The following is a 13,186-nucleotide window of genomic DNA, read 5'->3' as shown; positions in this document are numbered from 1 at the left end:
AGCAAAAAATAACTCTCACCCGTTTTGTTTACATTTGCGACATTCGCCCTTTTGTCAATTCTATCTAGAAATCTAAAACCTTGTCAGTTGAAATCACTGGACGAAAATCTCTTGAACTGGCAACTTATCGTTTTCATCAAGGTTGGGCAAAGTAATTGAAATAAAATATTGAAAAACCCCTGATAAAGTTTTAAAAACACCTTGATGGTAAATTTAGATGAACATTGAAAGCATCCTCAGGCTCGATGGTATCTTCTATATTTAAAACTATTCTTATTATTAAGACAAAGATTTGTCACGTTGACTCATTCAACATGATATTTTGTAATGTTGCTATCTGATATGCAATGCTTGTAATAATAATTGCGCAATTGAAAATTTGGCACCCCTGCCTATTGCGTGAAAATGATTAGAGAACGATAATTTTTTGGATTGTTCACGCAATGCGCACCCATTGGGCAACATATATCGTTTTCGCCGTAAGCTCTCGGACTGCACGTCTCATATGTGGAGTGAGCAGGGTTGCCACATGCACAGATTATTCTGTGTTTAACAGATATTTGAACGAAATCGCCTGTACAGAATATGTATGCATAGAATACAGATTTTCGCCAAATTACACAGATTAAACAGATTTTTGAACTTTTACATGAGAGTGAAAGAGACGGAAATAGTCAGCAAAATGGCTCTCTATCTCTTTCACTCTCATTGTTTTGCATTGGACAGATTTTTGCACAGATATTTTTCCTCGCCGTACAGATTGTCAGATTTTTCCAACAAAAAACACAGAATTATATGTGGCATCCCTGGGAGTGAGTCCCATCGTTTTCTTTTCACCAGAAGGCACTCATTCTATCTATCGTGGTCAGAAGGTGTTGTGTGAAGGAGATTTTCGCGGATCTGGTGTCGTTCGGTCGGTTATTCCTTGCGAAACGAACCGAATTTTAGGTAAAAAATATCCCATTCAGTGAAGTGAGCAATAATGCGCAAATCAAATCGCAATTTTCATTCTGAAAACGGTGCTCCAGGTTACGGGATTTTCTTACTGAATTTCTTTTGAGTAGAAGGTCTTGCAGGGATACGATAAGAGCTGTATAAGTGCAAAAGAGAGGTTGTGCCAAAAATGAGTAAATGGCAAAATGGTTGCTTTCCAGAGAGGATTTATTTTCTGTCTAAACAGTGTTGCCAATGTTAGGCTCAAATTAGTGTCTGTTATTAATTGCGTAAAACGCCACATTGCAATTGTGTCACTAAATTTAGTGTTTGCACACGGTATGCTTGATTTGAAGATGAAAATTTGGACATTTTAAAGTACGACACAAATGCTTTTAACTGTAATTTTTATCGAATGAAACAAAGAACAATAGTCGTACTAAACGTAATTTTGCTATTGGTAGCGGACCTAAGTGCAATTCGTAGAAATTTATGAATCATTGGCAACGCAATCATCGTGCGAGAGTGAGTATGAGCTGGTTCCGACCGAAAGTTTGCCAGTAGTTGACTTCCGCAGTTTGGTCGCTCGCTTGTTTTTGCTTGCTGTCACTCAGTGACACAATTTGATCGTTTTTACGTCAATTTTGCAGTGTGGCGAGCTGTTGGGCGAGTCACTAAGAAAATTTTTTGACGAGACGAAATCGTCATCATCCAACCGTGCTAGTGCTAGCAAAACGATCGCGACAGGGAAGAGGAAAACCGTAGCCATCTTGTAATACGACTTGGTCGGCCTGGTTTGCACCGTTTTCAGAGTATTTTTTTAATCGAAAAAGTAAAGCGGTTTGCGTTTGTAGACTCGTTGCGAACTGTTCCGTGATTCGACCGTCCTGGTTAAGCTGGTTTCCGGTTCGTACGCGAAGGCTAGACCGAACTGCCTCTGACCCGTGCACGGGCACATTCGTTTTTCCTCATTTCAGTTTTCTTTCGGTTCTTTTTTAATTCCCCTTTGTGAATTTCGTGCGTTCCGCGTGCGTGTGTGTGCGTGAGTAGCGCAAGAGCCAATAGGGGGAAAAAGAAGTAGGCGAAGAAGCAGACGGACTTTTTTCACATCGAGCAAAAGCAAGGAACAGCCAGCCAGCAAGTAGCGATTTCTGAAAGTTGGAAGCGGAAGAGCCAGTTTACTTCAGTTTTTACGGTCAAAACTTAGAGCCTAGCGGCCCAACACACATTGCAATCGCGCAGTACCGATGGCGTTAAAAAGAATTAATAAGGTAAGTTTTCGAGAGCCACCCATTCTTTCACCACTTTCGTGCCAGTAAATGGAGTTAAGGTTGGGTTCGCTCGGTGTTGATAGTTCCGGCCAACAGTGGCACTTTGAAATGGCCTTCAATGTTCATCCAGTGCAATCGTGGCGCTAACAGTTTTCTGCGAAAATTTAATGGACAAAACTGAAGATTGTGCAATTTTCAATCCTTGCTTTTCTACTGTATTTGGGTACGGTAGAAGAAAAACCTTCAATAACGGGGCTCTCGCTTCGCGATTATACCGTCATCCGTCAGCAAAAGGCTGCCGATGTGTGCGTACGGCTTGCTTTGTGTATGTTTGTTGCCGTCAGAGCTGCCAGAGATAGGAGGAGATGGCACTTGGGAAACTTATTTTAATCTATTTTAATGGCATGCTTTATGAAACATTTTAAAGGTGTTTTATTGTATTCTTAAATTTCTTTTCGCTTTCAAGGAACTAAAACTTCGTTTGAATTACTTGTGACAACTGCTTGGAAATTGTTTTATCGTCAATAGGTACAAAAAATTTAAACTGTCATTTTTGCAGTATTCGTTTGATTGTATAACAATTTTCAACTGGTCTATTGTCGAAAATCAGATGAAAGTTTGATATATACAAGATTGCAAATGAAAAACATGATTCATATTTATCATAACCGGATCGGAAGGACAAAGTGATTCATGGCTTAGATGATAATTTACAGACGCCCAAAGTGATCTAAACATTTTAAATGCTTGTGTGGGTTTTATATCCATTATAAAATACAAGAAAGCTTTGATCGAATCATTAAACCGGAAGGAAATGGTTGAATTATATTGACCAATCATTCATCTGAGTTAAAACGTATGAAACAACCGATAGGCTAGAAGATACGACGCATTACGTCCGCTGCGTATCTGGTAAAGTTTGGCTTATCATATTGTGCATATTTTGCATGAAGCAGAAAGCTACGATCGACGCCTGCATAAAGCAGAATATTCAATAAGACCGTGTAACGAAAGATTTTCCAGTGTGCGCACAATAGGTGCACAGCAATGCGGCAAGGGCAAAACGATTGAACAATTACCTTTTTTGCGTTTTTGGTTGCCATCCACCAGACCAAAGTGGCTCAAAGTTTCCAAAATTCAATGGTCAGCTTTCTCCTTGTCCTGCTGCAATTTTCTCAATTGTTTTGGAGCCTTCAAGATTTGAACTACCTTTGTCAATTTTTTTAATTGACCCGTTTAAAGTGTTTTTCTCTTATGTCCAAAATATGCATTTGACGCTAGGTTCTCAAACTATGCCAACAGTTTTGCAATTAGATAACCATGAATATTTTTTTTGCATCTATATATATTAATTAAATTCGTTTTGCGGAAAAAGTCAGTTCACCCAAAAAATATTAAAAGGTACATATTTTTCGAAACATTAAAGTTTTCCAGCAACATTTGATATAATGATGCGCAGTTTTTAACACGTTGAACGTTACATACGCTGTTAGTGGAAGCATAACTGTCCTATGTCACATTTTGTCATTTTTGACATTTTGTTGTCTAACGTTATAATTCGATATATATTTTTAAAATATGAATCAAAAACATGGTGTTTATACTAGGAAAACTCGACACTTCGAACGAGTGTGAGGGAGGCACTGAGCGACGATCCTGTAGCAGAAACGACGATACTAGTGTTCCTGAAAGATTGCAGTTTATTCGACCAAATTTAAATTGAATGCTTTAGCAGAAACAAAATTGTATTCTATTACTTTTCACAAAAAGGCAAACCAGCTGCAAGCTGAAAACCTCTAAAGTATAGAATAATAATAATAGGAAAACTCAAAAAAAAAATTTGAAGATAATTCGTCCCACTGAAAAAAGAAACGCATATTTGTCTCACTGCAACATCTTATATATAAAAAAGGATTTCTGTCTGTCCGACTTTCTCTAGAAAACTAAACACCAGAAAATAAAATACCGAAGGATATTCCCCAGAAAGAATCATTCTCAAGAAAACCAATGCCCAGAAAGTACTGAATTCCAGAAAACCAATTCCCAGAAAATATTAAATTCCAGAAAACCGATTCCCAGAAAGTATTATTTACCAGAAAGCAATTGACAAGAAAGAATCAATATCTAGAAATATATTTAACGAGTAATCCGTAACGAGTAAGTAAATTACACTTCTTTTTTTCGCAAATGTGTTACGCTCGTTGCAAGATGTGGCACCTATTTTAGTAGCAAACGTTTCCTAGATGATTCAGGGCGAGACGGCCGTAAGCCGCGAGTGTTTGCCGGCGACCCGCCTTCGGAAGCGCCGGCCACCGCAGAAATCACCTCTATTTAGGTGCATGCGTTTTTCTAGGTTTACTGACTAGTAGGAGTTATCCCTTAGTTGAGTCCGAACGAGTGGTAGCGAGTAAGGACAGCATATAATTACCCAACAATTGAGTAGGCCGAAAGTTGTGAATGGTTTCTATGACAAAGCAAAGCCTAGGTGCTACATTTCGTTATCGAAACTTGACCTTCTGTTTTTTTATACGACAGACTTCGCAGCCAGCTGTTAGAGTACAGGACAAGCGCAGGGCCAGCTGGTACGATCCTATTGACTCTAACAGCCTCTCCCAGTCGAGTTTCGTACATTCAATGACTGGCTTATTAGACCAGCGTCATACATCGAAGCCAACTGGGAGGTTTCTATGACATACTGTTTAAATTTTCCAACTGTTACAGTTACATCCAATAACCCGTATTACTCTACAGTATACCGCTAGTCCGACGCCCAATAATCCGACGACTCGATAGTTCGGATCTCACTAATCGGGAAAATTCCGAATTAAAAAGCATTGTACTTAGCTTCATTCAACCAAACACTGCCTTCATTGGGAGTCTTCATTTGAGTCAAGATGTTATTCATTCCAACTAAATGGAAAAGGCAAATGGCGCTCCTTATAACTGCGCTCAATTTTGCCAGGAGCTCAATTTTTCATTACTCTTCTCAAAACATTAATGTTCTTTCGCTTATTTTTAAGCTAAACTAGAATTTAATAGTATTTCATAGAATAAATTGAGCATTTTTCAGTACAACACAAATTTATTACGTAATTGTGACAATTTTTTCGGAAATTTCCAGAGTTGTTTACGTCTGGATGTAAACAACACTACATTTCAAAACCCCACTGACATTAATTTGACTGCCGGATTATCGAGTCAAAATTCGTTAATCCGGCCATGAGTTTGTCGGATTAGCGGGGTGGTACTGTATTCCATAACTCACAAGGTACTACTTTACGACTTAACTGATTCTTGGGAATTTGTTAATAGTCATTTATAAAGAAATTTTATTCGAAAGCCAGATTTTCAGAAAAATTAAGAAGGTTAAAGTCCGTCACCTTGCTCCCAATTGTGCGCATCGCATATTTTAAATAAAAATTGAAATATTCTCTAATTAAGAACTAAATGTAGGTATACATATTTTGCGATAAAAATTCATCGGAAATTGGAAAGTTTTAATTGAAATGCGGGGTGCGTAGAACTAGGCGCGCTTACAATAACTGTTATTTCGCGGATTTCGTCTTCAGGAATATATAATTATTTCTGGGATATAGTATTCTGGCGATTAGTTTCTTCTAGAGAATAGTATTCTGGCAACTAGTACTTTCTAGATATTAATTTTCTGGGGACTAATGCTTTCTGGTCAATGGTTTTCTGGTTATTGGTGCTTTCTGGGGTTTGGTTTTCTAGGAAAAAAGCTTCGGCGTTTTATTTTCTGGGGAATAGTTTTCCGGGAATTGTTATACAATCGTCTGTCTGTCTGTCGGGATGTTCCTTATAGAATCAAAAGCTACTGAACCAATCGGCGTGAAAATTTGCATATAGAGGTTTTCGGGGCCAGGAAAGGTTTTAGTGATGGTTAGAAACCCCTCTCCCCACTAAGAGGGGGGCTCCCATACAAATGAAACGAATTTCTGCTTAACTCGAGAATTAAGCAAATAGAACAAAATTTAGCATGTGGGTGTTTTTGGTGACATAAATTTATTCGCTCCTCTTTAGAAGGGGAACTATGACTCCTCTTCCCTTTAAGAGGGGGGGGGCTTCCAAACAAATGAAATACAAATTTCCTCATAACTCGAGAACTAATCAAGCAAATAGAACAAAATTTGGCATGTGAAAGGTTTAGAGGGCAAGAATATTTTCTATGGTGAATTAGGACCCCTCCCCACTTTAAGAGGGGGGGCTCCTGTACAAATGTAAAACAAATTTCCTCATAACTCGAGAACTAATCAAGCAAATAGAACCAAATTTGGCATGTGGGTATTTTTGGAGACAAAATTTTTTTCTATGATGAATTGGCACCCCTCACTACTTTGGGAGGGGAGGTTCCTATACAAATGAAATACAAATTTCATCATAACTCGAGAACTAATCAAGTAAATGGAAAAAAAATTGGCATGTGAAAGTTTTCGACGGCACGAATATTTTCTATGATGAATTAGGACCCCTCCCCACTTTAAGAGGGGGGGCTCCTATACAAACGAAATACAAATTTACTCATAACTCGAGAATTAATAAAGTGAATGGAACCAAATTTGGCATGTAGGTGATTTTGGAGGCAACCAATTTTCCTTGTGATGAATTAGGACCCCTTACCTTTTTAGGAGGAGGGGCTTCCATACAAACGAAATACAAATTTCCTCATAACTCAAGGACTAATCAAGCAAATGGAACCAAATTTAGCATGTGGGTGTTTTTGTGGACAAGAATATTTTCTATGGTGAATTGCGACCCGTCTTCTCTTTAGAAAGCGAGTTATGACCCATCTCCCCTTTAAGAGGGTGGGCTTCCATACAAATGAAATGCAAATTTCCTCTTATCTCGAGAACTATACAAGCAAATGGACCCAAATTTAGCATGTGGTAACACTAGATCATTCAGGACGAGACGGCCGCGAGTGTCTCCGGCGCCCCGCCGTTGGAAGCGCCACCCACTGGGGGAGGCAACTTCCCGTAGAAATCACTACTGTCTAGGTTTATTTGTTTTCCTAGGTCTACCTGGGTTTCCTGAAACGAGCGACAGCGAGTAAGAAGAGGATCGCGAAAGGGTACTTTCCACAAAAAAGTTTTCCGGGAAATGGTACATTCCGCTTAAGGTTTTTCGCAAAATGATATTCGGCAAAATGTACAATCATGGCGAATATTACTATCCGCTTTCTGGCTATGCAATGAGGAGACAGGGTAGTTGTTTTCTACTTTACTGTGAGGAAAAATTGCAAATTTGTATATTAAACTACCCATTCCTGGTAACTAATAAGCATTAACATAAGCAGCAAATCAGCGTATCTGGCATTTTATACTGCACGTTGTTGTATATTAGCTTTTTGACTGCATAGGTGTTGTAAATTGGCATCCAAAATTGTATTCAAATTCTTCGTGTCGGTAATTAGCTGTAAATTAGCATTGTCAGCACTATAAGAAGGTTATCAGTAAAGTAGCTGTATATTTTGCCAAAATAGCATTTAAGTAGCATTTAAGGCGACTTAAATTCTTATTGGCCTACATTTGAATAGCATTGGTGATGTTTATTGGTTACCTGGGATGCTTTCATAGTTACGTAACTGCCAAAATGAATCATCTAAGGTTGAACTCCTCAGAAACTTGCAAAACTCGAGATTGTGACAAAGATCATCCGAGATTCATGATTTATGTGCAACACAGGTTAATTTGTGGCAATACGAAGTTTATCGGGTCAGCTAGTTTCATATAAAATGTTGTTCAATGTAAAATAGTTTTCAACATTTTCTCAAAGCGGGACAAATAATGACAATAAAATTAAATAATTTTATAAAAATCAATTTTTCCACTTTGAGTGTGATTTTCTCATTTTCGTGTTTTGTAAACGTGCGTGAGCAGCTGGATTAGTTATTAGTTAGGTGTATTGTCTTCGGCTATAAGCCGTTGCAAATTATTTATAAAGTTTTTATCACACCTCCTCCCCCACCCCCTTCAAAAATCGGGAAGCAAAACAAAATTGTTGAACTGGAATAGAAAAAATCATTTAAATCGATTATATGTAGGGTTTATAGCCTATAGAACTCGACAAATGAGTGTACGGAGTGTTAACGCTTCTAGGACGAAATAGAAGTGGAAGTTCAATTAATGTAATTTCCGAAAATTTTATTCCATTTTCTCATTTGGTAGGGTTTCGCATGGAAAATGTGTAATATGTAACGGAATATAAAAAGTAACAATATATTTTTCGTTTTTGTGTTTAAACTTTAATAAAAAACTTTAAAAAATCATTATTTTTTTTTGACGATGGTTTACGTCTTACTAGAAGTTAGTACAGTAATGTTCCGATTTTGTCAGCCCCATGTTGAAACATGCAAAACCGGCCGCTTGAATATCACCAACGTATACTCCCTACGGTCTGCGGCTATCATGTCGGACCATTACATAGTAGCAGTACATGTGCACTCAAAACCATCGATTGTTTATACCTTGCGACAAAGTCGCCCCTCTCGATTAAGCATTCTGCTACTAGACAACCCGCGAGTTGTCGAAAACTATGCGCGTACTGAATAAAGCTTTGCCTTTGGCGATATAACATGAGGAAAGCATATAATATTGAAACAATATTTTAGGACAATAAGTAACTCAAATCAATGACAATAGAAAACTAGCAGAAAATTAGCAAAAATCGATTGATAACATTAGATTAAGCTTGTATCACGGTCTACACACGATTGACTGCAAATAAATAAATGAATAAATGAAACGAAACGGAAGTTAACCTCGGAGTGCCTACAAACAACAACAGCGTGCCGGCTCCCGATCTCGAAAGAATCCGGCGAGAAATCAGTCAGCTGAAGAATAATAGAGTCGCCGGAAAGAACGGACTCCCGGCAGAACTCTACAAAAATGGCTTAGAAGCGCTAGCACAGAAATGTCAGATATTCGGATTTTTGTGCATGCTTAAATTTGGGACCCACACCATTACTCGAGATCAGAAAAACGATCCAGTCTAAACATGTACATAATATGAAGTATTTTTTGTTTGAAGTGTACTACTCTATTCTAAACTCACAGAAAATCCGTAGGTTTGACATCTCTGGCTAGCAACGGTACTTCACTGGATAATTTCGAGGATTTGGGAAGAGGAGAAGCTACCGGAGGAGTGAATGGAAAGTGTGGTCTGTCCCATCTACAGAAGGGCAATCGGCTAGATTGCTGTAATTATCGCGGCATTGCGCTGATCAACGCCGCGTACAAGGTGCTCTCCCAGATTTTACTACGTCGTCTATCCCCAATAGCAAGACAATTCGTAGGGCAGTATCAGATCAGGTTTATGGGGGCTTGTGCTACTACTGATCAAATTTCCACTCCGACAAATCCTCCAGAAATGTTGGGAATACAACGTATCCACGCATCATACTTTCGTGGATTTCAGGGCAGCATACGGTACAGTTGAACGCGAACAGCTATCTCAGACAGGGACCTACAACGTCACCTTCAATTGCATAGCGTCACTCAACAATGAAGCAGTGAAGCTTCGGTTTTTACAGAAGCGGCACCGCTTCAGTTTCAAACTAGCTTCAGTCAGCGTCAGCGAAACGGGTTTCACTTCGTCATGACTATCGGTTTCAACTTTTCATTTGTACTTTTCTATCAAATATTCAGAAGAAGGCCAGCAACTATGAATGCAAATGAATTGAATTTAAGGAACAATTCCTACAACGCAACGCATATTAAAGTTAATCTTGTCAATGTCGCCAAATCGTGCCTGACTTTCTGCCGTCGTCAATTGAAACAGCCACCAACTTAAACTGAAGCTTGCTTGATACGTTCAGTTCAACAATTGAAGCAAGTCACTTCATGTATGAAGCGAAGGTAAGAGAAAGTCAGTTTCATTTATTTGTTTCGACGATGCCGGGCCCTGATCTCAGATAACGAACGAGTACGGTTTTCTGGACAAACTGATGCGGCTGATCAAAACTACACTGGAGCAAGTGATGTGCTACGTGCGCGTTTCAAAGGCCCATTCGAGTACTTTTGAATTTCGCAAAGGGTTGCGGCAAGGGGATGGACTGTCCTGTATGTTATTCAATATCGTTATTGAAGGTGTGATCCGGCGAACGAGAGGAACGATCTTCAGCAAGAGTAGCCAACTCCTAGTCTTCACAGACGACCTCAACATAATTGTACTGGAAACCTTAGGACTAAAAACGGATTGGGTTAAATGCATCGAAAACTGAAACTGAAAGTGGTTGATGAGGTCGTATATTTGGGATCTCTGGTCACCGCCGACAACAACACGAGTAAGGAGATTCAACGACACATTCAAGCTGGAAATCGAGCCAACTTTTCCCTCGGTAAGACTCTTCGATCAATGAGCATACGCCGTTGACGATATACAAAACACTAATCGGGCCGGTAGTCCTTAACTTTGCTTACGAAAGACATACGTGCACTTGCCGTATTTGAACAAACGGTGTTGCGGAACTATTTTTGACGTAGTACAAATGGATAGCGAAGAGTGGCGTAGGTTTATGAACTACGAGTTGCAGACATTACTTGGAGAGTTTCGCTTCTTACAGCTGGGTCTCTTCAAGAACCCTACCGGTTGGCACCAGGAATAGAGAGGCTCAACATGCTAAATGGCTCGACCAGGTTGAAGCTGACTTGCATGTGTCGTCCCGCCCAACAAATTGGCGATGAGCAACCCAGGACCGAGTACAGTGGAGAGGATTTCTTGATACGGCAAAGAAGCGGGCTGGGCGTTTGTACAAGCATGTTTTGACGAAATTCAATGGATGTATTTTTAATGGAAGCCGAGACCTACGTAAAAATGGATATCAAGCAACTTCCTGTTAAAAAACTTTACACTGGAACTGTGCGTATTCATCAGTTTCTCAACAATTACCTCACAGGTATGGAACAATGGCATGGGAGAATGCTTGAAGAAACGAATTTAGCCATTCAGTCGTAAACGTCAAGTTAACGTTATTTTCTGTCCTGATTAAGCTAGCTGTCACTACTCTAAAGCGGTGTTTGAGTGGTATGCAGCTAATAATGCCTATTTCGTGCCAAAAGAGATGAATCCTCCAAATTGTCCGTAGTTTCTACCCATTGAAAAATGTTGGAAAGTTGTCAAACAACGACTTCGACGAAGCGTGGTTCAACAGTGTTGAAGAAACGCAAATGGAAGAAAAATGCTGATTCAGTTAGGCTTTATCTATTAAATGAACCAACAAAGCTAAAACATCTTTTTGATAAACAAAAAAGCATCCGCTAGCGTTATGCTGTTACCAGTGTGCAATCAGAAATAGGTTAAAAATACAAATTTATAATGTCTAGCCTTAATGGTACTCAGATGAATGTCATCAAGAAGTGGAGTTTCTGTGTTCTGAGACACAGCAAAATTTTTGGAAGTGTAAAAATGGTACCTAAGAACAGATACAAAAACAGGTCAACTAAAATCAACACTGTGATTAGCGAGCGTGCGGTTAAATTAACACTGTACCTAAAGGGCCATAAGGTAAATATTGATGATAGGAGAGGAAGTACGACAAGATAGTAGGTACAAAAAAAAGGCATTAACAAAGTAGTACCCACGTAGATTTGTTATAACCTTATGCATAAATACTGAGTTTAAAATTCAGATTTTGGAAAGTTTCAGTAAAATATTAGGCTATTGAACTTTTGGTCGGACTCATCATTAGCATTATAATAGTACGGTACTACAAAATTACTGTAGGACATAAAAAATGTTGTTGTTGATTTAATGCGTAGTTCCCTACGATAAAACTGAACCTTGTCGTGGTGTAGGGCTTTTTAACTAATCAGTAAATGAACAGCGGTCACGTTTACTTCTGAATGTGGGTATATATCAAAATACTTTTGTGATTTCAAGTGGGACTCGGGGTAAAAATTTACCAAATGTGATTGTTGCGTTGTTCAGAAAGTGCTTTTATTCCGTTCAAGAATAAGGCCAGTATGGGGATCTCTGACAATAGATGAAGTTTTCTGGGATTCATCCCTATTTATCACAAATGTCACAAATATCTCCGAAAAATGTCGGATTGATTGAGTTGGTCGGGGGCTTAGGGTTAGTAAGGGGATGTAAGCGGGATACCAGATCCGATTGGATGCCGAAGGACCACTCTGTAATGATTACGGGTAATAGCACTTCTTAGGTAGCAGATGGGAAAATTAGGTCAATTCGTGTCGCGTGTTCGAGTTTCGGCTAGGTGGTGTTGCTAGATAGAGTAGGAATTTTGCACTGGCCCCGTGGCTGTTCTGAGCTCTGATGGCCGCCCGCGGCCTCTGTCGATGGGAAGGGGTCGAGTCTTAAAGAGACGTTTAAACCCAGAGCTTTACTGCACTAGCTCTTTGGTCTCGAGGGTTGGAAGGCGGGTGAGTCTATATTTTGAAGCTTCTGTCGACTACCGCGAACGTCCAGCTTGTGCTGCGCTCAATTTACTTTGTATCGTGGAAATGCACTGTGAATGCTAAGGGGCTGAAAGATTAAATTTTCCCTGATAAGTTGATAACCACTAATGCTCCTAAATTTGTCTTACCAATTGGTTCATTTGTGGCTGTTTGTATTGGAAAACTGAAAGCGGGCGCGCGGTTGAAGACCGGTGTCAGGCGGGGCTGACGAATCCTCCACTTCTTCACTATACCACATATTGCAACTCGAGTGGTACAAAAAGTCCAAAGCACATTTACAAATTCGATCTATTATTTTTCTTCTCATCATCATCATTATCATCATCATCGTCATCATCATTATTATATTTAAAATATGACATTCCGGCCTTTGGCAGAGAGATCTTAGAGTCAGTTCGTGGAGTCCGCGCAGGGCCGAAACGCCTCCGCCTGCGGGTATAGGCGTGACGGCTATGCTTGGGGCTCTACCTGTGTTTTAGTGGGCGCCAGTGCCTGTCTCGTCAGGTAGAACTGATGTTCGAGGTCTCCCTGACACTTTGTTGACAT

At 39.5% G+C, this 13,186-nt stretch overlaps 1 protein-coding gene across 3 annotated transcripts in view; it reads left to right on the top strand.

Moving 5' to 3' along the window:
- The first annotated feature begins 851 nt into the window (after positions 1-851).
- LOC128732802 (ubiquitin-conjugating enzyme E2-17 kDa) overlaps positions 852-13,186 on the top strand; it is a 30,146-nt gene continuing 17,811 nt past the window's right edge. Inside the window, exons 1-2 of one of the 3 annotated variants that reach the window (XM_053826197.1) lie at positions 852-948; positions 1,911-2,204. In XM_053826197.1, coding sequence (XP_053682172.1) covers positions 2,181-2,204 — 24 coding nt within the window. In that variant the 5' untranslated portion in view covers positions 852-948; positions 1,911-2,180. The other 2 variants (XM_053826196.1, XM_053826195.1) reach the window with 2 other exon arrangements.

This window comes from Sabethes cyaneus, chromosome 1 (genome assembly GCF_943734655.1).
Source record: "Sabethes cyaneus chromosome 1, idSabCyanKW18_F2, whole genome shotgun sequence".
Lineage (NCBI taxonomy): Eukaryota > Metazoa > Arthropoda > Insecta > Diptera > Culicidae > Sabethes > Sabethes cyaneus.
This window is presented reverse-complemented; position numbering and strand designations above follow the sequence as displayed.